Source organism: Diabrotica virgifera, chromosome 10 (genome assembly GCF_917563875.1).
Source record: "Diabrotica virgifera virgifera chromosome 10, PGI_DIABVI_V3a".
NCBI lineage: Eukaryota > Metazoa > Arthropoda > Insecta > Coleoptera > Chrysomelidae > Diabrotica > Diabrotica virgifera.
This window is the reverse complement of record NC_065452.1, coordinates 147,063,901-147,091,868: the sequence shown is the minus strand read 5'-3', so window position 1 is coordinate 147,091,868 and position 27,968 is coordinate 147,063,901. Positions and strand designations below refer to the sequence as shown.

The 27,968-nt window shown below is 32.4% G+C and overlaps 1 protein-coding gene across 1 annotated transcript in view; it reads right to left on the bottom strand.

The window, feature by feature from the left end:
- Positions 1–27,968, bottom strand: part of LOC126893402 (leucine-rich repeats and immunoglobulin-like domains protein 2) — an 81,701-nt gene that overhangs the window by 9,891 nt on the left and 43,842 nt on the right. Inside the window, exons 5-9 of the mRNA XM_050663541.1 lie at positions 27,811–27,954; positions 18,513–18,732; positions 18,300–18,462; positions 17,591–18,238; positions 2,489–2,716 (exon numbers count right to left, since the gene is read on the bottom strand). Of these exons, the coding sequence (XP_050519498.1) occupies positions 2,489–2,716; positions 17,591–18,238; positions 18,300–18,462; positions 18,513–18,732; positions 27,811–27,954 (1,403 nt within the window). The remainder of the gene's footprint in view (positions 1–2,488; positions 2,717–17,590; positions 18,239–18,299; positions 18,463–18,512; positions 18,733–27,810; positions 27,955–27,968) is intronic.

The window sequence follows — 27,968 nt, the reverse complement described above, 5'->3', positions numbered from 1 at the left end:
AAAAATAAAAAACAACAGTAATTTTAACTTATCTTACTTAAGTAAGGTGTTCAAAATGACCTCCCAAAACATCTATGCATACTTGAAAGCGGCCATTGAAAGAGTTTGCTTACATTACTAAGCATTTGTAAAGAAATATTTTGAAATACAATTCGGATTCTATTTTTCATATCATCTCTTGTTGTTGGAGGTATTTTAATATACTTCGTTCTTAACGTAACCCCAAAAAAAATGAGTCCATTTTATTGAACTCTGGTGACCTTGGGGGCCACCTTACCGGTCCATCCCTTCCTATCCATCTTTCACCAAACTTATCATTAAGTTCACCACGTACTAATTCGTTGTGGTGCGCAGGAGCACCGTCATGTAGAAACCACATTTGTTCACGTATATTAAGTGGAACCTCTTCTAATAATATCGGTAACTAATTTACGATAAAATCTAAATAAATCTCAACATTTAAATTATCTTCAAAAAAATATGGTCCTACTACATGGTTACCGACGATACCTCCCCACACATTTAGAGACCATCTTGTTTGACTATGTGTTACTATGTGGTATGGATTACTTGTTGAATAGTAGTGAAAGTTATGCCTATTAACAGAACCGTTTCGATGGAATGTAGCTTCATCACCAAATAGGACATAATCAAAAAAATCTCTCTGCTCATTAATTTTTTCTAAGGCCCATTCACAAAATGCTATTCGTTTCTGAAAATCATCATTATTTAATTCTTGGTGCTTTTGAATATGATAAGGGTGCATCTTGGTTTTTAGATAGAATGTTTTGAACAGAGTAGAAACTAAGTTCTTGTTCATTGGAAAACTCCTTATACTTGTGTGTGGGTTTTCTGTAACTGCCATCAACACACTCATTTCGTTTTCCTCTGTCACACTAGTTTTTGTTCGTTCATGTTTTTCATAATTCACTGAACGAGTGCGGTTAAATCGATCTTTCAATTTTTCAAATGTATCTTGTCTAGGTTGCCGCCTGTCTGGAAACCGTTCTTGATAAATTCTAGCTGATAGTAATGAATTTTTATTGCATTTCCCCAAAATCCAGATCATATCTACCATTTCATGAGTAGTAAAATTCATTATTGCTAATTTAAATTGAATTAATTACTGAATTACTAAATAATAATTGTTGCTAATTTACGGTGTACCCCAATACTGAATTAATAAACAATAATGTCAAACTGTCAGTTTCTGACAAATCAATCATGGCCAACTCACAATAATTATTGGTAAACGTTAAAATATCTGCCAAATTAATACTTTGATGGAAAAATAAAAATATCTAGAAAACTGGTAACTTTAGGTATAGGGAGTACTTCATAAAATTTGAAGTAAGATATTAGTACTTTTCGATAGTGATATAAAATACAGGGTGTTCTATTTAAAATTACCAAGAAAAAAATGTACTTGCATTTTGACTTACCCTGTATTTGATTTAACGAATATTATGAAAACGAATATGTTTTATAATTTTTAGCAATTATTAAAAAACTATGGTTGCAATAGATCAATGTTCCTATGCTCTTTTTTAATTATACAGGGAGTTAAACTTGATACGATTTTCAGGTAATATTGGTTATAACTTTTTAAATACCCGATATAACATAATAAAACTTTACATTGTTGTGATGTGGAAGTGAAGCAGATTTCAAATTTAAAATAAAATACAGGGTGTTCCATTTAAAAAAACATAAGTTTGGTCTGCCACCATCTTATGGAACACCCTGTACGATTGTAGCTAATTTTAAAATGTGGAGTTTAAAGCTGCCTACAATTTTTGTCAACAACTTTTTTTTGTAATTTTTACCATAACAGATATACTAAGCTTCCTCACACTAATCAATCACCCTGTATATGTAAAAAAATTTCAACTAGTTATCTGCTTTATTTTCAATCTTGTAAAATTTTGAAAAATTGGATATTTTTTTGCGAAAGCTGCATTGCAATTTTTTTTGCAAAATCTATTGAACTGATCTTAATGAAATTTACAGTATTGTTTTATTATATCATAATGTTTTTCTGGGTGAAATATAAAGATCCTAAGTGTAGCACAAATGGTTAAAAAAAGTAAATACGAATACTTGTTTTTTATGGGTTTTTCGCAATTATTGCTATTTTGCAACAAGGATGACAATTTTTAAAATTTTTAACTAGTCCTATCTTGTACGAAATTTAATTACACAACTTTCTCGAGTGCAACTTAGTGCATGTTAGTGTAACTTTTCTCGAAAATGAATACTTAAACTTATAATCAAAAAACGAAGAAAAAAATCGAATTTTTTCTTCATTTTCTTGACATTTTGATTATTTAAACAATGTTCCGGACCTTTTTGAGTGGGAGGATAACTCAATTATTATTATGAGTAATTTTCAAGCAATTTCTGCAAAAATATGAGTAACCTCTCAACATCCAAATGTACTCATATTTTTACAGATGCGCACTGGACTAATAAATTATTATGTACTTACTTGATTTGACAACAATTCTACACCTTCCGCTTTCTTGTCCTATTGAATTATTTAGATGACACTCGTAATTTCCAGAATCTGATTGAACAGAATCCACAATAATGACCATTTGATTATCATGAATAAAAAAGTGCCTTTCTGTTGGTATAATTAAATCACCATCTTTCAACCATGTTATTGTTGGCTTTGGCAATCCTTTTGCAAGACACTGCAGTACAACATGCTCACCTAGAATATTTTGAATGTAGCAAAATTTTAAGTTTAAAATGGTTCAAGAAAATAAAGCAAAAATAGTACGTTGTTTGTGACATCAACCACAACCACCCCCCTTCCCCCAGGCATACGATAACTGTATTGCGTAGTATGTACCTCTAGACTGGTTAATCATTATCTGAAGCTAAACACCACACCACGCACAGGAGAAAGATAATTGGACAGGAATGATCAAGCAAATTACATAACTACATCCTTATGAATGAGATAGAAGAGGAGGACCTCTAAAACAAGAACCTATATGTTTCCAGCAGTCGATTTTTTGGACATCACTTTGAAATTTTAACAATGCCCCAACATATCTTTAATATGAAGATTTAAAAAAGTTATTAACATTTATAAAAAAATCCAAATTTCTGACTTGCTTTGCAATTTTTTAAGCAACAAAATAAGGATATAAATATTTAGAAAATGCCTTTTTGAAGTTGCTTGTACAGGGTGTTTCATTGGGAAAGTAACATACGTTAACTGCAGAAAGAGGACACTTAGGCGGTCTCAAAAATACCATACTTAATGGGTCTTACTCCATTAATAACAAAGATACTGAGTGTTTTATCTATTTTGCCATTTTCTTAATTGGTTCATAACTTTTTAACCACACTGTATATTTATTTTATATTTGGCACGCAAATATCGTTTAAGGTGTACAATAAATTATATTATTTACAATTATAAAAAATCCAGGTCCGGATTCAAAAAAATTGGAAAAATATTCCAACCCAAAAATAACACCCTGTACATTAAATTTTTTTCAGTTGAAAAGAGGATGAAAAACTAAATTTAGTGGTATACTTTGAATTTTTGGCAAAATGATTTTTCTGGTCAAATTTTGAATTTAAATTCTGAAATTATGTGAATTTCGAGAGCTATAAGTAGAAAAAAATTGAAATACAGCTTACAACTTGTCAACCGCACTGTATATTCATTATATATTTAACACGCGAATACTCTTTTAGGTGTCCAATCAATTAATTTATTTACAAATAAAAAAATCCAGGTCCGGATTAAAAAATATTGTATAAATGTTCCGACCCAAAAAAACATCCTGTACATTAAATTTTTTTAAAATGGATTTTGCATTTGAAAAGAGGCTGAAAAACTAAATTTAATGGTATACTTTGAATTTTCGGCAAAATAATTTTTCTGGTAAAATTTTGAATTTGAATTCTTAAATTATGTGAATTGCGAAGCTCAAAGTAAAAAAAAATTAAAATATGATTTAATTTTAATTAATACGATTATTTAATCTAAATTGGTAAAATATTAACATTTTGACACATAACAATAATTTTTGATGGTGATAATTTTGAATAAGTACTTTAGTTTTGAATAGTTTTGCTGCACATTTTCTCTGTTTTGTTATAATTTTTAGATACTTTGTTGATTTAAGTGATGTATTCTTTATTGACTCTTTATTATTTATTCATTATTTAATGATGAATATTCGCCACAAACTATTTGTCACAGATAATAAAAAAACACTGAAATGTTTTAACAATTTACCAATTTAGATTAAATAATGGTATTAATTAAAATTAAAATTAAGTCGCATTTTAATTTTTTCTACTTAGAGCTCTCGCAATTGACATAATTTCAGAATTCAAATTCAAAATTTTATCAGAAACATTATTTTGCCGAAAATTCAAAGTGTACCACTAAATTTAGTTTTTCATCCTCTTTTCAAATGCAAAATCCATTTTAAAAAAATTTAATATACAGGGTGTTTTTTGGGTCGGAACATTTTTACAATATTTTTTAATCCAGACCTGGATTTTTTATAATTGTAAATAAAATAATTGATTGGACACCTAAAAGAATATTCGTGTGTTAAATATAAAATAAATATACAGTGCGGTTAACAAGTTGTAAGTTGTATTTTATTTTTTTTTCTACCTAGAGCTCTCGCAATTCACATACATACTTTCAGAATTCAAATTCAGAATTTGACCAGAAAAATCATTTTGCCGAAAATTCAACGTATACCACTAAATTTAGTTTTTCACACTCTTTTCAACTAAAAAATCCATTTTAAAAAAATTTAATATACAGGGTGTTTTTTGGGGTTGGAACATTTTTACAATATTTTTTATTCTAGACCTGGATTTTTTATAATTGTAAATAAAATAATTGATTGGACACCTAAAAGAATATTCGCGTGTTAAATATAAAATAAATATACAGTGCGGTTAACAAGTTGTAAGTTGTATTTAATTTTTTTCTACTTAGAGCTCTCGCAATTCACTTAATTTCAGAATTCAAATTCAAAATTTGACCAGAAAAATCATTTTGCCGAAAATTCAAAGTATACCTCTAAATTTAGTTTTTCATCCTCTTTTCAACTAAAAAATCCATTTTAAAAAAATTTAATGTACAGGGTGTTGTTTTTGGGTCGGAACATTTTTCTAATATTTTTTAATCCGGGCCTGGATTTTTTACATTTGTAAATAAAATAATTTATTGTACACCTTAAAGGATATTTGCGTGCCAAATATAAAATTAATATACGGTGTGGTTAAAAAGTTATGAACCAAATGAGAAAATGGCAAAATAGATAAAACACCCAGTATCTCTGTTATTAATGGAGTAAGACCCATTAAGTATGGTATTTTTGAGACCACCTAAGTGTCCTCTTTCTACAGTTAACGTATGTTACTTTCCCAATGAAACACCCTGTATATTCGTTTCAAATGCTTCACTTTTTGCTGATAGACGAAAAAAGGGAAAATTTACCATTTTTTGACCTTCTTCTTAAAGTGTCGATCCGTTCCGGATGTTGGCGATCATCATGGCTATTTTGACTTTGTTTACCGCAGCGCGGAACAGTTCAGTGGTAGTCGTATTATACCACTTTGGTAAATTTTGAAGCCAGGAAATGCGTCTTCTTCCAGGCCTTCTTTTACCATTTACCTTTCCTTGGAGAATCAGTTGGAGAAGGCTGTAACGTTCTTGATTACTCATTACATGTCCTAGACATTCTAATTTTTTATTTTTGATGGTCATGAGACTTTCACACTCTTTCCCCATTCTACATAGGACTTCCACATTAGTAATTCGGTCAACCCAGGATATACTTAAGGTGCGCCTATAACACCACATTTCGAAAACTTCGAGCCGATTCATAGATGCAACAGTTAGTGTCCACGCTTCCATTCCGTAGAGCAAAACTGTGAATATGTAGCATTTCAACAGACGGTATTTTGTTTTTAATGATATGTCTAGACTGTTAAAAATGGGTCTCATTCTAACGTATGCTGCTTTTGCTTTTATTATTCGCTGTTTAATTTCTGTTGAGTAGTCCCATTGGCTATTTAAATTGGTGCCCAGATATGTATATTGCTTGACCCTTTCGATATTCTGTTGGTTGATTGTAAGTTGAGCGTTTAGTATTGTTTTTTACTAATTGTCATAAATTTGGTCTTTTTTATGTTAAGAGCTAGTCCGCATCTGTTGCTGACTTCTATTATACGATTTGTTAATATCTGTAAATCATTCAAATTATCGGCAAAAACTATGGTGTGATCTGCATATCTAATGTTATTCAACCATTCACCGTTTATTAATATTCCTTTCGTACAACCGTCTAAAGCTTCATACCCATTCAGAATAAATATTGAATAATAGTGGAGATAAAATACAGCCCTGTCGTACTCCTCGTTCAATTTCAATTTTACCAGTTAACTGGTCTTCTATTTTGATTTTAGCCGTTTGATTGTAATAAATGTTTCTGATAATTCTCAGATATTTGTTGTCAATTCCAATTTCGTGCATTAGAATTATTAATTTGTCATGTTTCACTCTGTCAAATGCTTTCGGGTAATCTCACAATTTACATCCCTGCATGTATAAAATAGCACTTACAGTAAAAAGGGCCTCCCGTGTTCCCAGAGCAACACGAAATCCGTATTGTATTCTCGTTAGTTGTTCCTCTCACTTTGTATATAATCTTTTATGAATGACCTTTAGAAATGTTTTAAGTAAATGGCTCATAAGGCTTATAATTCTATAGTCTTCGCACTTTCTCGCATTGGGTTTTTTGGAAGATTTATAAAAGTTGATTCTAGCCAGTTTTGGGGAATTATGTCTGTGTCATATATATTGTTAAATATATTTGTCAACCATTTTATGCCCTCGTAGTCTATAAGTTTTAAGAATTCTGAATGAAAATTATCAGGGCCTACTACTTTACCATCTGTGGTACTTTTGATGGCATACTTTATTTCTTCGACTGTAAGTGGAGGTTCAGATTCGCAGTTGGTGTTTATTGTGATGCCAGTGTTACTTCGTATATCTTAAAAAGTTTTTTCCACGTATTTAATCCAAATATCCCTTTTTTGTTCTATTTCCAATACTATGTTTCCCTGATTAGCTGTCAGAAATCCAGTGTTCTTGTGTTTATTTGGTCCGATCATTTGTTGCTTCGGAAATTGCAAAATAAGACTAAAATTTCGAAAATCAAAAATTTGCTATAACTTTTGCGAAAATGAACATAAGATTTTGATATTGCATGGAAAGTCGAGTCATACACAAAAAATTTCAAGACGATTCGTCGATTAGTTAAAATTTTATTCAATTTGTTTATCCCACAGAGCTTTTTTGCAATGTTATTGCTCAGAAAAAAACCAATACAGTAATTCTGTGGAAACCACATGAAAGAAGAATGCATACTTATGTTTTCAACATATTGAAAAAAAAAAAGCAAAAAAGTCATTTTTATCATTCCGAAAACATTTTACTAAAGTAGAGTAATTTATGGCTTATAAATAATTTGAATAACTTTGTTAATATTGAATATAGACTAAAATTTTAGATTTAATCTACTTTGCATTTTTACAAGAATTTTTGAAAAAAAAATCGCCTAGGGTAATTACGGTTAAAGTTGGCCACTTTTTTTATTTAATTCACAGCTACTTCTATGAATATAAAATTCTCCTGTAACATACTTCTCATGTCATACTCCTCCGAAACGGATTGACCGATTTTTATGAAATTTTACATGTATATGTACATGTAGCATTAAAAAATACACACAACCCTTAATTTTCACCCTTCTTCTTCTTCCAACTTCAAATTCCTTCTAGTATCACCAACCCCTATTTTTTAATAGCTATCTATATATTTACATCTATAAAATTCTCCTGTCATAGTGTTAGTTGCCATACTCCTCCGAGACGGCTTGACCGATTTTTATGAAATTATAGATGTATATTCGGTAGGTCTGAGAATTGGACGTAGTTTATTTTTCATATCCCTGAGTGATAAGGGCGGTCCCACTAACATTTTGTAATATTAGGTGGGGATATGTGTACATAACGTACTCTACAAGACTACGAGTACATACAAATTTAAAAAATAACGATCAAAATCCATCAACCAGCATTACCCTCCACCCGACCCCGAGCCGAACTCGTTAGGACGTCCTTTTTAAAGCTTTATTAACAACTCCGTTGCAGTTTAAAGTTTACTCAAACGTTAACACATAAACTACATACCTTGAACTTCAAAATGGCGCTAGTTAGGTTGCTTAATTGTTATAAACAAAGTAGCTGTGAATTAAATAAAAAAAGTGGCTAACTTTGACCTTAATTGATCTAGGCAATTTTTTTAGTGTGATAATTATTTGTGTAAAATATCAGCTTTACAATAACAAAATGGATTTAGTCTACAGTTTACTAACAAAGTTATTCAAATTATTTATAAGAAAGAAATGATTTTAGTTCAGTAAAATGTTTTTGAAATGGTAAAAAGGGCTTTTGTCGATTTTTTATTAAAAATAATGAAAATATAGGTCTTCGTCTTTCATGTGGTACCCGCAAAATCGATCTATCATAATTTTCTGAGCAATAACATTGCAAAAAAAGCTCTGTGGGATAAACAAATTAAATAAAATTTAAAACTAATTGACGAATCGTTTTCAAATTATTTGTGTATTATATCAACTGTGTGACTCTACTTTTCATGCAATATCAAAGTCTATGTTCATTTTCGCAAAAGTTATTGTAAATTTTCCATTTTCGAAATTTTAGTCTTATTTTGCAATTTCCGAAGCAACAAATGATCGAACCAAAATTCAAAAATTGCCATTTAAAACCTTTGCTCATCTACTAAAAGATGAATACTCTAAATACGATATTTAATTACTTTATTTTTACCTATAGCGATTTAAACGAAAAAACTGTCAAAAATAATACAAATATGTACCATTCTTATTCGGCAGCAATACGTAGGAAAAACAATCTTACTTTTTAATTAGAATAAGGAGTGCAGCCAGTCCCTTTAACTGCAGTTTTCTGCTCTTATTGGAGCGTCATCAGAAGGAACGTAGGCACTGTTCTCCTTAATCCAATTAAACTGCATCGAAAGGTTTTCCCAAATATTGCAGCCAAAGTATTGGTAATGGGTGGCTAGCGCCATCTGGCCGTAAAAATACGAAGCAAGTTTTCAATCCTAATAGCAAATAATTAATATTGAAAAATATTAAAAATCACTAAAAGATTTTTAAATTGAAAACTTACTGGTACATCCCCATGTATACGCCTCCAAGACTTCTACAATTTGCAAGTCATATGGATGCTGCAGTAAAGACGATAGGGAAGGAATTCTAAACTTTGCAATTCAAATCCCCCGTCTGCAGCCGGCTAGGAACTGAAAGATGCACCATAGTTACTCTACTGAGTAATAAGAAAACAAAAATAATACAAATATGTACCATTCTTATTCGGCAGCAATACGTAGGAAAAACAATCTTACTTTTTAATTAGAATAAGGAGTGCAGCCAGTCCCTTTAACTGCAGTTTTCTGCTCTTATTGGAGCGTCATCAGAAGGAACGTAGGCACTGACAAAAAACTGTCATTTTTGATCCTTATTTGTTAATAAATAAAATTCTTGTCCGAACTGTAACGAACATTTTTGTATTTATAATGTATTAGGTATATAATATCAAAAAACCTATTTGCAACCTGGCCAACTCTTTGCCTTATCCCTATGCTGGGTCGGCTTCCCTAATTGCATTTCTCCACACAATTCTATCTTGGGTCATATCAATGTTAATCCCCTTTACCAACATGTCCTACCTTATCGTCTCCCCCCGGGTCTTCTTTGGTCTTCCTCTCCTACTCCTTCCAGGAATCTGCACTTCAGCTATTCTTCGTATTGGGTGATTAACGTCTCGACGTTGAACATGACCAAACCATCTTAACCTATGCTCTCTCATTTTGGCATCAATTGGTGCCACACCTAGACTTCCCCTAATATACTCATTTCTAATTTTATCCTTCTTTGTCACTCCACTCATGCATCTAAGCATTCTCATTTCCGCCACATGCATTTGTTGTTCCTCTTTCTTTTTCACTGCTCAACATTCAGTTCCGTACATCATAGCCGGTCTTATTGCTGCTTTATAGAATTTTCCCTTCAGCTTCATTGGAATTTTTCTGTCACACAACACACCACTCGCTTCTTTCCACTTCATCCATCCAGCCCTAATTCTACTGCATGCATCTCCATCTATTTCTCCATTACTCTGTAATACCGATCCTAGGTACTTAAAACTATTGCTTTTCACAATCATTTCACCATCCAAAGATACCATTTTATTTGTAGTAGCTCCATCTTTAAATGAACATTCCAAATACTCTTTTTTTGTCCTACTAAGTTTTAAACCTTTTTCCTCCAAAGCTTGTCTCCACTGTTCCAGTTTTTGTTCTAAGTCTCTTTCACTATTTCCTACTAACACGACATCATCAGCATACATTAAGCACCATGGAATGTTACCCTGTAGTTTCGCTGTTATCTGGTCCAAAACTAATGAGAATAAATACGGACTAAGCACAGAGCCTTGGTGCAAGACTACTTTCACATGAAATTTATTAGTCTCTCCCACACCTGTCCTAACACTAGTCGTTACTCCCTCATACATATCCCTCACAATCTTTACATATTCACCAGGGACTCCTTTCTTATTGAGTGCCCACCACAGAATCTCTCGAGGAACTCTATCATATGCTTTCTCAAGATCAATGAATACCATATGAGCGTTGGTTTCTTTACTCCTGTATTTTTCCATTAACTGCCTTATAATGAAAATTGCATCTGTTGTTGATCTACCCTGCATAAAGCCAAATTGATTCTCGGATATTTCGGTCTCTTCACGTATCCGTCTATCAATTACTCTTTCCCATATTTTCACGGTGTGGCTAAGCAGTTTTATAGCCCTGTAGTTTGTACATTGTTGTATATCTCCCTTGTTTTTGTAAACAGGTACCAGTATACTGCTTCTCCATTCATCTGGCATTTGTCCGACTTCCATAATTCTATTAAATAGACCTGCTAGCCAACTTATTCCTGTCTCTCCCAATGCTCTCCATACTTCCCCAGAAATATCATCTGGTCCTACAGCTTTTCCTTTCTTTATTTTTTGAAGCGCTTGAGCCACTTCCTCGTTGGTTATTTTGGTGACCATTGCTGCTACTGTCTCCGTTGACTCTACAGGCTGTCTGTCAAATTCTTCATTTAATAAGCTGTCAAAGTACTTTCTCCATCTCTTTTTGACATCCCTTTCGTGAACTAGTATTTTATTATTTTCATCTCGGATACATCTAATCTGATTAAAATCTTTTGCTTTCTTTGCTCTCTGTTTGGCTATTTTATATATCTTCGTTTCGCCTTCCCTGGTATCAAGTTGATCGTATAGGTTTGAATACGCTTCTGCTTTGGCTTTTGCTACTGCTACTTTCGCTTCCTTTTTCGCCACCATATAGTTTTGAAGATCTGTGTCGGATTTGGTTTCTTGCCACTTTTATATAATTTTTCGAACATGGTATATTTTTGCCTTATTTCCTGGAGTATTATTTCTCTGGACTATAATAGACCAGGGCGCATCTGTAAAAATATTAGTACATTTGGATGTTGAGAGGTGACTCATATTTTTTTGCAGAAATTGCTTGAAAATAATTCATATAATAATATTTGAGTTATCCTCCCACTCAAAAAGTTCCGGAACATTGTTCAAATAATCAAAATATAAAAGTCAATTAATTATAACTTTAAAAGTATTCATTTCCGAGAAAAGTTGCACTGACACAAAAGTTGCGTAATTAAATTTCCTACAATATAGGATTGGTTAAAAATTTTAAAAATTGTCACCCTTGTTGCAAAATAGCAATAATTTCGAAAAAACCATAAAAACAAGTATTCGCATTTTACGTTTTTCTATCATTTATGCTACACTTAGGACTTTCATGTTTCACCCAGAAAAACTTTATGATATAATAAAACCACACTGTAACTTTCATTAAGATCGGTTTAATAGATTTTGCAAAATAAATTTTTCAATATAGCTTTCGCAAAAAAAAATCATTTCTTCAAAAGGTTGCAGGACTGAAAATAAAGCAGACAGCAAGTTGAATATTTTTTTACATGTAGAAGAATACTGTACCTTTCATTTGCAATTTGCAAAATTAAAATCGGTTAACTACCACGACGTCAAGATTTTTTTTAAATAAACATTTATTTTTGGTGCTACGCGCAGGACAGCGGATAGGTTTGCTCTGATTGGGCATTCCAATGACCTTTGATAATGATTGATAAATTTTAATTTTTATTACATTTCGATATAAATAAATAAATTTGTTTATTGCAAAATAATAACACATACTCTGTCCATTGAAATAACATTTTTGTAGTAAAAACTTTCTTTGTTCATATATTTTAACTTAGAGAATAAAAGTTTATTATTTTTAAACATATGCAATTGTTTAAACAATATTTCACAAACAATAATCAAATTAATTTGATTTTTGTGGAATTAAAATATTAAAATACAACAAAACATAGAGCAAGAAAATAATATATTAGACAAAGATTGGAAGAAATTTTGGTGGAAATCAACTTGTGTGAATCGAACAGGTCCATGTCACCAGCCCCCCCTTTTTCAATTTGAGGGTCAAAAAAAAGCTCATTCGTTTGTATTGCGTTAGTACTGGATTGTATCACCCTTCATTCGTTTGTACTGCCCCCACCCTTTTAAATCTGCCTGGAGGGGCTGGTGACATGCCATCCCCCCCTTTTTCGATTTGAGGGTCAAAAAAAGCTCATTCGTTTGTATTGCGTTAGTACTGGATTGTATCACCCTTCATTCGTTTGTACTGCCCCCACCCTTTTAAATCTGCCTGGAGGGGCTGGTGACATGCCATCCCCCCCTTTTTCGATCTGAAAGTCCGGGATGGGTATGTTCGTTTGTACTGCATTAGTATCGGATTGTATCGCCCTTATTTTGTTTGTACTGCCCCCACCCGTCTAGATTTTCCTGGGGGGGCCCGTGACATGCTACCCTCTACTCTGCACTTTTTGCCTTCTGAATGTCGAAAATATGCTATTTCGTTTGTACTGCGTTAGTACTGGATTGTATCACCCTTCATTCTTTTGTACTGCCTCCACCCTTTTAAATCTGCCTGGAGGGGCTGGTGACATGCCATCCCCCCCTTTTTCGATATGGGGGTCCGGGATGGGTATGTTCGTTTGTACTACGTTAGTATCGGATTGTATCGCCCTTATTTTGTTTGTACCGCCCCCACCCGTCTAGATTGTCCTGGGGGGCCAGTGACATGCTACCCTCTACTCTGCACTCTTTGCCTTCTGAACGTCGAAAATAGGCTATTTCGTTTGTACTGCGTTAGTACTGGATTGTATCACTCTTCATTCGTTTGTACTGCCTCCACCCTTTTAAATCTGTCTGGAGGGGCTGGTGCCATGTCATCCCCCCTTTTTCGATATGGTGGTCCAGGATGAGTATGTTCGTTTGTACTGCGTTAGTATCGGATTGTATCGCCCTTATTTTGTTTGTACCGCCCCCACCCGTCTAGATTGGCCTGGGGGGCCAGTGACATGCTACCCTTCTACATTTAAAACAGGGGAAGATTAATGCTAGGAGTAAGGACACAAAATTACCCAAAACTATTATAGTAACACCGCGGGTGTAAAATTTGGTAAATTCGTCAAAAATGCAACGAATTAAATTTTGAAACTGAAAAACAGGCTTGCAAGCCACTCTCCATGGGGAATGGAAAGTTACACCCTCAGATGGATCTCGGAGTAGTTCTACGCTACCGATTTCAAAAATGGTACATGTATTTGTTGGAGATATTTTGAACACCATTTTCGATCAGAAATCAGAAGAGCGACCTTGCCTTTTCCTACTAGGAAGAAATTTATCCAGCCCCTCAATAAATTTTACAGTTTTACACGCTATCGATATGAAAATCAAAGATCTCATGCGGCGCATTCCGAAATACACTCTTCGTTGTACAATTTCAACCTCTCTGGATAACTGATTAACTGAAACATACATACGGCAGAATTCATTGGAATCGAAAATTATTAAAAGTGTTTGGAACATTAAATGAAAAATTCCCACAATCAATGTCTTTCCTACCATCCAATGCGAGAGACCAGATAACAATATTTGCCGTTGCTATGTTATGTTAATTTGTTTTCTAGCAAGGTTTGTACTGTTCATTTATGACTGCAATGAGATTCAGAATTTCCGTATTCCATTTGCAAAATAAATATAGTGTCAAAAACTTGCTTATACATTTGACGCACTGTCCGTCAACGTGTTAATTGACTCTACAGATTCAGTGCCGAAACGAGACATTTTATAGAAAAATATTTGCAAATATATGAAATGCCAAACTGACCTATTAAATAAACAATGACAGTGCAATTTTCGATTTTTTTACTATGGAATTATCGCTGTATAGACCAGGGCGGATCTGTTTTGAAGTGGATGTGAGAGGTGGCATTCCGATTTTTGCAGATAAAATTAGGTGACAACTTCAGTAATTATAATTGGCTTATGCTCCTTCTCAAATATGTCCGGAACATTAATAAAAACATTCAAATATTTAAAAATTTCGAAAAGCATCGATTTTTTCAGCTTTTCAATCGTTTTTAAAACGATTTATTTTGGAACAAAGTCGCAGGGAAATAAAATAAAGATAATTGAATTTTTTATTATATACGACTATAAAATACACTTAATAGATTTTGCATAATAATTTTGCAATCTAAATTTTTTTAAAAAAATTAAAATTGTTTATAAACTTTCTGAACAAAAAGTAGACCATTATTTAGAAGTTTGCTAATTTTTTTACATAATATAAAGATACGCCCTACCTATCTAATGCACTGTACAGAACTTAAGTTGGTTTATTTAATCGGCCTCAGCAATGTTTCAAGTTATGCACAATTTTTTGGCTTATAAACAAATACAGTGAGGACGTTTGAGTTAATAAATACGAATAAATTCATTTTTCTGTTATTTATCAAATAAACATTTTTTTCTGTTTTAGGACAACAGTAAAATGTATCTCGAATTAACTAAATTAAATACTTTCTTCTGTTTGTCTTAATTAATTAAAAAAAAATGTGGGCACCCTGTATAAATAATTATGTAATAAATAGAGAATTGAATAATCTTTCAAATAAGCTAGCACACGACCCACATTTTCATTTAAAAAAATCATCGATTACGTCATCACACCCAGATGGATGACGTTAGTAGTATGATAGATATCCCAAAAATTAAAATTTAAATATAAAAATCGACCTGTTTAGGGATTTATCTCCAGAGTTGCCCATTCTCGAGAAAATGAATTTATTCCAACTCAAACGTCCTCACTATATTTGTTTATAAGCAAAAAAATGTTTATATCCTTAAAACAGTGCTGAGGCCGCTTAAATAATCCGATTTTAATTTCGTAAAGTGTATTGGATTGGTAAAGTACCTCTCGATATGTAAAAAAATTAGCAAACTTCTAGCAGGTCTACTTTTTGTTCAGAAAGTTTTTAAAAAATTTGAACTTTTTCTAAAAAAATTTAGATTGCAAAATTATTATGCAAAATCTATTATGTCGATTTTAATGAAATTTGGTGGACGGATTGAGTATGTTGTAAGAATTTTCTAAGTAAAATACGAACGTTCTAAGTGCAACCAAAGTGGTTGAAAAACATTGAATAAAAAGAGGCTTATTTTGCCCTCTTATTTTGTATTTATTGCTATTTTGCAGAAAGAATAATCATTTAAGATATTTTGTACCAGTCGTGTCGTATATCATACAAAATTCAATTATCTTTATTTTATTTCCCTATGACTTTGTTCCAAAATGAATCTTTTTTAAGTTACAAGCAATGAAAGTTGAAAAAAATCGATGTTTTTCGAAATTTTTAAATATTTAAATTTTTTTAATAATGTTCCAAACATATTTGAGAAGAAGCATAAGTCAATTATAATTACTGAAGTTGTCACCTAATTTTATCTGCAAAAATCGGAATGCCACCTCTCACACCCACCTCAAAACAGATCCGCCCTGGTCTATACAGCGATAATTCCATAGTAGAAATCGAAAATTGAAATGTCATTGTTTATTTAATAGGTCAGTTTGGCATTTAATATACTTGCAAACATAATCCGATACTAACGTAGTACAAACGAACATACCCATCCCGGACCCCCATATCGAAAAAGGGGGGGATGGCATGTCACCAGCCCCTCCAGGCAGATTTAAAAGGGTGGAGGCAGTACAAACGAATGAAGGGTGATACAATCCAGTACTAACGCAGTACAAACGAAATAGCCTATTTTCGACATTTAGAAGGCAAAAAGTGCAGAGTAGAGGGTAGCATGTCACTGGCCCCCCCAGGCCAATCTAGACGGGTGGGGGCAGTACAAACAAAATAAGGGCGATACAATCCGATACTAACGCAGTACAAACGAACATACCCATCCCGGACCCCCAGATCGAAAAAGGGGGGGATGGCATGTCACCAGCCCCTCCAGGCAGATTTAAAAGGGTGGGGGCAGTACAAACGAATGAAGGGTGATACAATTCAGTACTAACGCAATACAAACGAATGAGCTTTTTTTTGACCCTCAAATCGAAAAAGGGGGGGATGGCATGTCACCAGCCCCTCCAGGCAGATTTAAAAGGGTGGGGGCAGTACAAACGAATGAAGGGTGATACAATCCAGTACTAACGCAATACAAACGAATGAGCTTTTTTTTGACCCTCAAATCGAAAAAGGGGGGGCTGGTGACATGGACCTGAATCGAACACCGCTATCCTGCGCGTAGCACCAAAAATTAATGTTTATTTAAAAAAATTCCTGATGCCGTGGTAGATAACCGATTTTAATTTTGCAAATTGCAAATGAAAGGTACAGTATTATTCTATATGTAAAAAAAAGTTCAACTTGCTATCTGCTTTATTTTCAGTCCTGCAACATTTTGAAAAATCGAATTTTTTTGCGAAAGCTGGATTGCAAAATTTATTTTGCAAAATTTATTCAACCGATCTTAATAAAATTTACAGTATTATTTTATAATATGATAAAGTTTTTCTGGTTAAAATATGAAGGTCCTAAGTGTAGCATAAATTGTTGAAAAACGTAAAATGCAAATACTCGTTTTTTATGGTCTTTTTTGCAATTATTGCTATTTTGCAACAAGGGTGATAATTTTTAAAATCTTTAACCAATCCTATATTGTAGGAAATTTAATTACGCAACTGTTATGTCAGTGTAACTTTTCTCGAAAGTGAATACTTTTAAAGTTATAATAAAAAAACGAAGAAAATCGAATTTCTCCTTCATTTTTTGACATTTTGATTATTTAAACAATGTTCCGGACCTTTTTGAGTGGGAGGATAACCCAATTATTATTATATGAGTTAATTCCAAGCAATTTTTGCAAAAAAATATGAGTCACCTCTCAAAGTCCACCCCAAAACAGATGCGCCCTGGACTATATTCTACAAATATAAAAATGTACTTACCTACATAAACTTCTTTATCCATCATTTTTTTAATAAATGATGGTTTTTCCTCAACAACAAGGGTAGCATTTGCGTAGATCATGCCAGCAGCATTATGTGCTGTGCAGCTATACACACCCATGTCAACTGGCTTAGTGTTTACTATAAAAAAGGCATCATCTGAGGGCATTACATTCACTCTTCGTTCTCTAGCAGCTGGAAAGTCAGTTCCATCTTTATGCCATGTTATTTGTGGATTTGGATCACCAGTGGCACAACATTCCCATTTAACAGTTTCTCCAGCACGTACAGTTAAATTCATCGGCACTTTAGTGAAAACAGGGTACACAAGTACAGATATAGTTGACTTTTGGGAATATGTGGTACCAAAACTATTGCTCACCACACACTGGTACTTTCCAGCATGATAATTGTCAATGTTTATTAAATGCAGTTTGGATGTTGTTTCTGTTGATTTTCCGTCAGAATAGATTCTGGACTTTACTTCACTGTTAGGATTCATAAGTTCAGCATTGTCTTTACGCCAAGTGAATTTCATTCGATCTGACGAACTGGACATCGCTTTACAGTTTAGGGTTATATTTTCTCCTTTTAATGCCATTATTGCTGCATCAGGTTCTTCAATTAGTCGAGGTTTTGGCAATTCATCTAAAACAAAAAGATTTTTATAATTCCCTGGATTTGAAGTTTTTTGCACATTTGCACTTACTGCAAGTGAAGTTACTTGTTACTTCAAGTAATGATTGACCTCTAAGCCAAGCTGGATAAGAACAATAGAGAGCTTGTACTTTTAGTTGCTTGAGAAGAAGCCAGTCCAAAAACCACTTCAAATTACAGTCACATAACAGGCTAGTAGTATTTATTACCAGCTCCTATGAAAAAAGTAGTTTTAATGACATAAAAAAACCTCAAGATGTCTTACCTTTAACATTGGTAGTTCGGCAAACGCATTATTTTGAATTGAGGTAATATTATTGTTAGATAGATTAAGATAAGTAACATTCTTTACTCCTACAAAAGCATTTGCATTTATAGACTTGATCTGATTGCCAGCAAGATGAAACTTCATTAAGGAATTAAGACCTTGAAAGACCCCAAAGGCATCCTCTACAGTCCAACCAATTTTGTTATTACTTAAATTTCTGAAATTCAATTATTCTTTATTAGTACATACTAAAAAGCTTTATATAATCCACCTCTTCTAGTTTTCTGTTACAAGTAGTGTAACAGAAAACTATACAGGGTGTTTCATTGGGAAACGGAAATACTTTAATGGTAAATAGAGGTCACCGAGGCCGTTCTAGGTATACTAAATTTTTTGCCCTATCGACTATTATATCCCAGTTACAGGGTGTTTTATCGATTTTGCTCATTTCTTTCCTAAGCCATAACTTTAGAACCATCCTGTATATTTTTTTAATATCTGGTACACATATGTCTCATTCAAAACCCAAACGATCGACATACTGATCACAAAAAAAATCCAGGTCCGGATTAACAAAAAATTATAAAGTAATTGTGACCTTAAAACACCACCATGTATATTGAAATTTTGAAAATATGTTTGCATATTTCAAAAGAGCACAAAAAACTAAGTTGAATGGTTCTCTTTGATTTTTCGGCCAGATGACTTTAATTTTGAAATCATTATGAATTTTTTAAGAACTCAACATTAAAAAGCAGGTATTATTAACTTTTAATTATATTATTAAATTTATTGAGTAAATACTCATTTTAAAATGAATCAATACTTATTTACCACTTTGGAAAGAACCAATTATTAATCACAAGAAAAATCCAAGTCCGGATTAACAAAAAAACATAAAGTAATTGTGACCTTGAAACAACACCCTGTATATTGACATTTTCAAAATTTGTTTGCACATTTGAAAAGACCACAAAAATCCGAGTTTATCGGTTCACTTTGATTTTTGTGCAAAAATTTATAAACTCTAATTTTAAAATTAAATATATTCAAATTTTAAGAACCCTGAAATTAATAAGCAGGTTTTTAAAGCATTTTTAATAATAAATCATTCAAGTTAATGAATAAATACTAATTTTAAAAATAATCAGTTATTATTTACTGCGCTAGAAGGACTCATTTACTAATCACAAGAAAAAACACCCTGTATGTTGAAATTTTTATAATGCGTTTGCATACCTGAAGAGAGCACGAAAAACTAATTTTACTAATTTTAATGTCCCGCTTTAATTTTTTGTGCAGACAATTTAATGACATTACTTTTGAAATTATATCGAAATTTTAATTATGAGTTATTAAAAATTTCGACATAATTTCAAAATTAAATTCATTAAATTGTCTGGACAAAAAATTGAAGCGAACGATTAACTTAGTTTTTTGTGCTCTTTTCATCCTTATGTGCAAACGGATTTTGAATATTTCAATATACAGGGTGTTGTTTCAAGGATACAATTACTTTAAATTGTTTTGTTAATCCGGACCTGGATTTTTGTTGTGATTTGTAAGTGGGTAGTTCGAATGTCGTAAATAAGTATTGATTATTTTTAAAATGGGTATTTATTTAATAACTTTAATAATTTATTGTTAAAAGTGCTTTAAAAATCTGCTTTTTAATTTCACTGTTCTTAAAAGTATCAATATATTTAATTTCAAAATTAAGTCATTAAATTAAAGCAAACCGATAAACTCAGATTTTTGTGGTCTTTTCAAATGTGCAAACAAATTTTGAAAATTTTAATATACAGGGTGTTGTTTCAAGATCAGAATTACTTTATGTTTTTTTGTTAATCCCTACCTGGATTTTTCTTGTGATTAATAATTGGGTCGTTCCAACGTGGTAAATAAGTATTGATTAATTTTAAAATGAGTATTTATTCAATAGCTTTAATAATTTATAATTAGAACTTAATAATACCTGCTTTTTAATGTCAGAGTTCTTAAAAAATTCAATATATCGCACCCTCAGTGCAAGACTGCAGTAAGTCAAAATAAGTAAGTTTCGAGATAAAGACGATTTTGTTTATTTTCGTGCTAATATCGGTGAAATAAGACACACTTTTAAGAAAAATTAACATTTAATTATGATTTTGCATGCTTTTCAGCCTATATTACATTAACCAAAAATAGAAATTTAAATAAAATAATATTAACGCAAAAAAAATTAGGAATTTCAAAGTTACAACACTTTTGCACGAAAAAAATTGTTAATCACTACACATTTAGTATTAGAATTTCAAAGTTACAACAGTTTTGCACGGAGAAAATTGTAAAAAGCGTAGACACATTTACTTTTACAGTAAAACCTGTGTTACCGGCCACCTGTACTAACGGCCAGTTTAAAAATTACCCAAACCAATTATGTACAGTAAAACCTGTGTTAACGGCTACCTGTCAAAACCGGCCACCTGAACTAGCCGGCCAGCTTCAAAGTTCCCCAAACCAAAATTTTTGGACTACAAAACCTGGTATTAGCGGCCACCTTTTTATATCGGCCAATAGTTCTGTCATTTTTAGTGACCGTTATTGACAGGTTTTACTGTATATCTAGACTACAAAAACTGGCATTACCGGCCACCTTTCTATATCGGCCAATAGTTCTTTCATTTTTAGTGGCCGTTGCTGACAGGTTTTACCGTAGTTGTTGTCCTCTTCTCGTACATCATCTTGTGCAAAAATATTTTTATAAAAACTATGGTGGGCTTCTGGTATCATACCCGAATGGCATAGGTATACCAAATCTTTTTTTTTTGCCATTTGAATTTTTGGCTGTTCTTTGGCAAGTTTTCTGAGAATAGATATTTTTGACCTCTCAGTATTGTCAATACACAAGTTTTAAGATAACTGCTTTTCCTTTTAAAATCGTATGGAAAATAAATATAATACAGTAAAACCTGTGTTAACGGCCACCTGTCAAAACCGGCCACCTGAACTAGCCGGCCAGCTTCAAAGTTCCCCAAACCAAAATTTTTGGACTACAAAACCTGGTATTAGCGGCCACCTTTTTATATCGGCCAATAGTTCTGTCATTTTTAGTGACCGTTATTGACAGGTTTTACTGTATTACACAAAGGACATAAAATTTACATGAATAGATTGGTCTCGAAAATCTTTGTTTATTGTCTCAGCCGTTAATGGATTACATAGACGCTCTGTATATTAAAATTAAACACCACAGATATAGATATTAAAATAACAAATATCTTACTTTTTTCGTTGCTTGTTATCGAATCCGTGCAATGTTCCGTGCAAAACTGTTGTAACTCTGTTACATTAGAGTTACAACAGTTTTGCACGGAACTTATGTTCAAAAACGTAAAATAGTTAAACTGTTGTTGTAATATTTAGCCCATTAAGCATTTGAAAGTTACTAAAGTTTTACAGGGGATAGATATGCATGTTTACAATCAAATTCCATGATTATTTCATTTTCATAAAATTTTGAGTTACTGCAGTCTTGCACTGAGGGTGCGATATGTAATTTCAAAATTAAAGTCATAAAATTGTCTGGCCGAAAAATTGAAGCAAACGATTAGACTTAGTTTTTTGTGCTCTTTTCAAATATGCAAACAGATTTTCAGAATTTCAATATACAGGGTGTTGTTTAAGGTCACAATTACTTTATAATTTTTTGTTAATCCGGGCCTGGATTTTTCTTGTGATTAGTATGTCGGTCGTTTGGGTTTTGGATGAGACAAATGTGTACCAAATATCAAAAAAATATACAAGGTGGTTCTAAAGTTATGGCTTAGGAAAGAAATTGGCAAAATGGATAAAACACCCTGTAACTCGGTTATAAAAGTTGGTAGGGCAAAAATGTAGTATACCTAGAACCGCCTCGGTGACCTCTTCTTCTTAACGTGCCCTATCAAGTCCCCTTGACATTGGCGATTAACATGGCGAAACTGTCTCTGTCTCGAGCTATTCTAAATAGGTGTTCTGCTTTCTTTATTCCTGTCCACTCCCGGATATTCTTCAACCAAGAGGCCTGCTTTCTACCAATTCCTCTGCGTCCTTCGATTTTACCCATCATTCACAACCTCTATTCACAATTAAAGTATTTCCGTTTCCCAATGAAACACCCTGTATAGACACAATGTATAGACGAGATGGATTATATAAAGACAGTGTGGGATAAGACAGGGAGACTCCCTGAGTCCTCTGTTGTTCAGCCTGATCATGGATAAAATAATTAAAAAGTAAGAACTAAAAAAGGATACCAAATGGGAGAAAAACAACTTAAAATAATTTGCTATGCAGACGACGCAATACTAATCTCTTAAACTGAATATGATTTACAACGTGTGCTGCACCAATTTAATATAAGCGCTAGAACATTTTAACATGTTAATTTCCCCAAAAAGACCAAATGCGTGGTTATAACAGCAGATTTAATAAGGTGTAAATTAGAGCTGGAGGATCAAATAATAGAACAAGTCATGGAGTTTAAATATCTAGGCATCACACTATCTAGCTACGGAAAGCTCGAAACAGAAGTGGAAGATCAAGTGAACAAAGCAAACAGAGCCGCAGGTTGCTATAATGAAACAATATGGAGAAATAAAAATATCGGAAAAGAAGTAAAAGGCAGAATTTACAAAACAGTCATTAGACCAATAATGACGGCAGAAACATGACCTGATAAAAAAGGACAAAAAGAATGCTAGAAATAGCAGAGATGAAAACTCTTTGAAAAATCGATGGTAAGACACTATGGGATACAGCTAAAAGTGCAGATATACGACGGATATGTAAGGTTGACAACAGTAATAACTGGGTAAAAAACTGAAGAGTAGAATATAACGGCCACATAAGCCTAATGACAACGAACAGAGTAGTAAGGACGGCCAGAGACGGTTCCCCTATAGGAAGACGATCAGTGGGACGAACACGAAAACAATGGAATGACAACTAACTGGAGGCACATTGAAAAACAGACAGTCAAGTCTACACAAAAATAAGAAGTAGTGTATGGATTTGTTTAAATAATGTATAAACTAGAATAATTTGTGGCAGACATAAATAAAGGCATTATACTGTTTCAAGTGTATTCGGGACTAAAAAAATATCGTGATATAAGACTTGCTAAATTGTTCCAAAATTCCAATGGTTCTAAGAAGGTTCCTCAAGAATGATTCCTTCAAGAATAAGTTCATATCCAATGCAGAAAACCCCGAAATCTTTGAATTCCAGTAGGCAGATTGAGCACTAATCGAAAAAAATCAATTAAACATACAGTAAAATAGACCCGTGTTGAGCTGCCCCCCCCCACTTGCAAAAATCAAAAAACAAATAGGCCTGATTTATGAGCTCTCATATTCCGCAAACTAAAAATTTTGAGCTCGTTCCACTGAGCAGGAATTTAATACTTTAGTGGGGGGGGGGGGGGGGAGCTGAGTCAGCCCCCCCCCACTACTTAAAAATAGAAATATTGAATCGGGTTTTGCGGCAGAATTACGAGCTATTTATGAGCTCTTGAAATTATATAGTTTCGATTTTTGAGCTCATCCCCTTCACCCCCAAACAACCCTTTAATTGATTTAACTTAAGAGAAAAATGCTGAGAAAACTTAAAATATATCGTATTGCGGATATAATTCCTATAGCTTATATACTCCAAGAATAAACTATTAAATCACGTGCATTTCGATTATTGAGCTACAACCCCTTCGCAAGAAAACCACCCTATCTTCCCGGCTTAAGAGAAAGTTGTACTTGAAATTCATTAAACTAATTATTTGGCGACTACATATCATTTAATAATTTATAAGCTTCCAAATTACGCGCATTTAGATCAGTAAATTGCAATTTATTTTGTATAGTGCAGTCACTGAAGGTAAAAATCAACGATTACCTTCAATTTCGGTGAACCTTCATCGATTTTCACGAAAATTGGTCAGTGGTTAGAGGATACCTCAAGAAACAAAGGTGACATGGTACCACCTTGCGCCTTTACCCTGAGTGTTAATACCGCCCCTTCTCGGGGGTGAAAATTATTTTATAAAAAATAACTGTACAAATCTATAAAAGAACAAATTATAAACAAAATTTTTTATATAAAGTTATTAAAATAAGTCAATACTTTTTAAGTTATTAAAGATCAAAAATTTTAATTATTCGTGGAAAAAATGCATGTTTTGAAGCGGTTTTTCGTAAATCACTGAAAAACTGTAAGTTTTTACAAAAAAAGTTAATAGTAGTTTAATTCGTATAGCTTATATTCTAAGAATAAACTCTTAAATCACGCGCCTTTCGATTATTGAGCTACAACCCCTTCGCAAGAAAACCATCCCTTATTCCAGGCTTAAGAGAGAGTTGTACTTAAAATAATTTAAATTAATTATTTGGCGACTAGATGTCGTTTAATAATTTATGAGCTCGCAAAATATACGCATCTCAATTATTGAATTGCCATTTTCTTTCTATAGTGCAGTCACTGAAGGTAAAAATCAACTATGACCTTCGATTTCGATAAATCTCCATTCATTGTCACGAAAATTGGTGAGCGGATTTTGATGCTATCAACTTTTTCTGGAGCTCATTTTTGATAGGTATTTCTAAGTACTTTGACAAGTATTTAGTACCTAAGTGTTATAAAATGCATCTCTTTCCCGTTATTTAAGCTTGAATCCTTAGATTTCAACAGTCGCAGAAAAAAATATACATTTAATTACCAATAACTTACTTTAAATTAACATTAAAGGATTTTTCAAGTAAGCAATTTATTATATTTTTTATTAGCTTTAATTTTAGTGATGAAAACTTTTTTGTAAAAACTTACAGTTTTTGAGTTATTTATGAAAAATCGCTTTAAAGCATGCATTTTCTTTCACAAAAATTAAAATATTTGATCTTTAATAACTCAAAAAGTATTGATTTATTTTAATCACATTATATAACAATTTTTTCTTACAATTTGTCCCTCTCTCGATTTGTGGGGTTATTTTTAATAAAGTAATTTTCACCCATGAGAAGGGGTGACATATACCCCAGGTTAAAACCCCAAGTTGTTATTGTCAATTCGTGAAAATGAATGGAGATTTACCGAAATCGAAGGTCATAGTTGTATTTTACCTTTAGTGACTGCACTATAGAAAGAAAATGGCAATTCAATAATTGAGATGCGTATATTTTGCGAGCTCATAAATTATTAAACCATATCTAGTCGCCAAATAATTAATTTAAATTATTTTAAGTACAACTCTCTCTTAAGCCGGGAATAAGGGATGGTTTTCTTGCGAAGGGGTTGTAGCTCAATAATCGAAAGGCGCGTGATTTAAGAGTTTATTCTTAGAATATAAGCTATACGAATTAAACTACTATTAACTTTTTTGTAAAAACTTACAGTTTTTCAGTGATTTAAGAAAAACCGCTTCAAAACATGCATTTTTTTCACGAATAATTAAAATTTTTGATCTTTAATAACTTAAAAAGTATTGACTTATTTTAATAACTTTATATAAAAAATTTTGTTTATAATTTGTTCTTTTATAGAGTTGTGCAGTTATTTTTTATAAAATAATTTTCACCCCCGAGAAGGGGCGGTATTAACACTCAGGGTAAAGGCGCAAGGTGGTACCATGTCACCTTTGTTTCTTGAGGTATCCTCTAACCACTGACCAATTTTCGTGAAAATCGATGAAGGTTCACCGAAATTGAAGGTAATCGTTGATTTTTACCTTCAGTGACTGCACTATACAAAATAAATTGAAATTTACTGATCTAAATGCGCGTAATTTGGAAGCTTATAAATTATTAAATGATATGTAGTCGCCAAATAATTAGTTTAATAAATTTCAAGTACAACTTTCTCTTAAGCCGGGAAGATACGGTGGTTTTCTTGCGAAGGGGTTGTAGCTCAATAGTCGAAATGCACGTGATTTAATAGTTTATTCTTAGAGTATATAAGCTATAAGAATTATATCCGCAATACGATATATTTTAAGTTGTCTCAGCATTTTTCTCTTAAGTTAAATCAATTAAAGGGTTGTTTGGGGGTGAAGGGGATGAGCTCAAAAATCGAAACTATATAATTTCAAGAGCTCATAAATAGCTCGTAATTCTGCCGCAAAAACCGATTCAATATTCCTATTTTTAAGTAGTGGGGGGGGGTGCCCCCCCCACTAAAGTATTAAATTCCTGCTCAGTGGAACGAGCTCAAAATTTTTAGTTTGCGGAATATGAGAGCTCATAAATCAGGGCTATTTGTTTTTTGATTTTTGCAAGTGGGGGGGGGGGGGGGGGGAGGCAGCTCAACACGGGTGTAAAATAGAAAAAACACCTAAAAATGAACTGAGTAAAGTTTATAAAAAGACCAATGATAGATTAAAAAATGTATCCAATAAGTTCAAAAAGATTTTCAAAGACTCTTGAGAAACTACAAGAAATTTACAAAAAAAAAAAAACAAAAAAAAATTAAAAAAAATGAAATAAAAGTTAGATTAAGATTATAGGAAAACTGATGGCAAAATATTTCTAGTAAGTTTAAAGAAAATTGATGGAAGTCTTCTTGGTTATGGAAAATTTGAACCAATTACAACAACCAACGATTGAAAAGAAATTTCTTTTTAAAATCATTTAAAAACTGAAAAAGTTTAAACTTTTGAACGCTTTGTAGCCATTATCATTATTAGGTACATAGATACTAGATAAAAAATATAGTAGCACTGAAAAGATACCCCAAATTAATATTTTCCCAGAAAAGATTCTTAACCCTTTCGTTCACGAATTAAATTTCTCTAAAACTGAAGCTAAATGATTCTTTTGCTAATTTTTGATATTAGTTTTACATTTTCAAAATGCACAGTTTGGTCACTACAAGATGAATCATTTGAGGGCATTGTGAGCCAATATTAGTTAACTTTTGTAAATAGTGACAAATACCAAAACTAAAGTATTTTTTTTTATTAAATAAGTAATGTATGGTATTTTACAAAACAATTTTTTTCTTTACTTATACAGAGATGAACATTGTATTTGTCGGATGTCAATATAGAAATGTCACATGAAATATAGAAACCTATATTTCAAAAAATTAAATATTTTATTCAAAAGCTGTAAGATGGCAGCACAAGTACACATTGGATGGAATATGATGTCCATAATCGGGACAATGTGTTACAAGGGTAAAAACACATGGAGCTACATTCAAAAAATTATAGAATAGGTTGTCCTCATTTGAGGACAGTGTGAACGAAAGGGTTAATTAATTGCATTATTATATAAAATTGTATACTTACATAAATTTTAGTTTTGGTAGATGGAAAAAAGCTTTTTCATTAATAACCGAGATATTATTATTATTTAGAGAAAGTTTCTGAAGGTGGTCAAGATTTTTAAATGTATCTGATTCAATGGATGTCAGCTTATTAAAAGACAGATCCCTGAAAAACAAAAC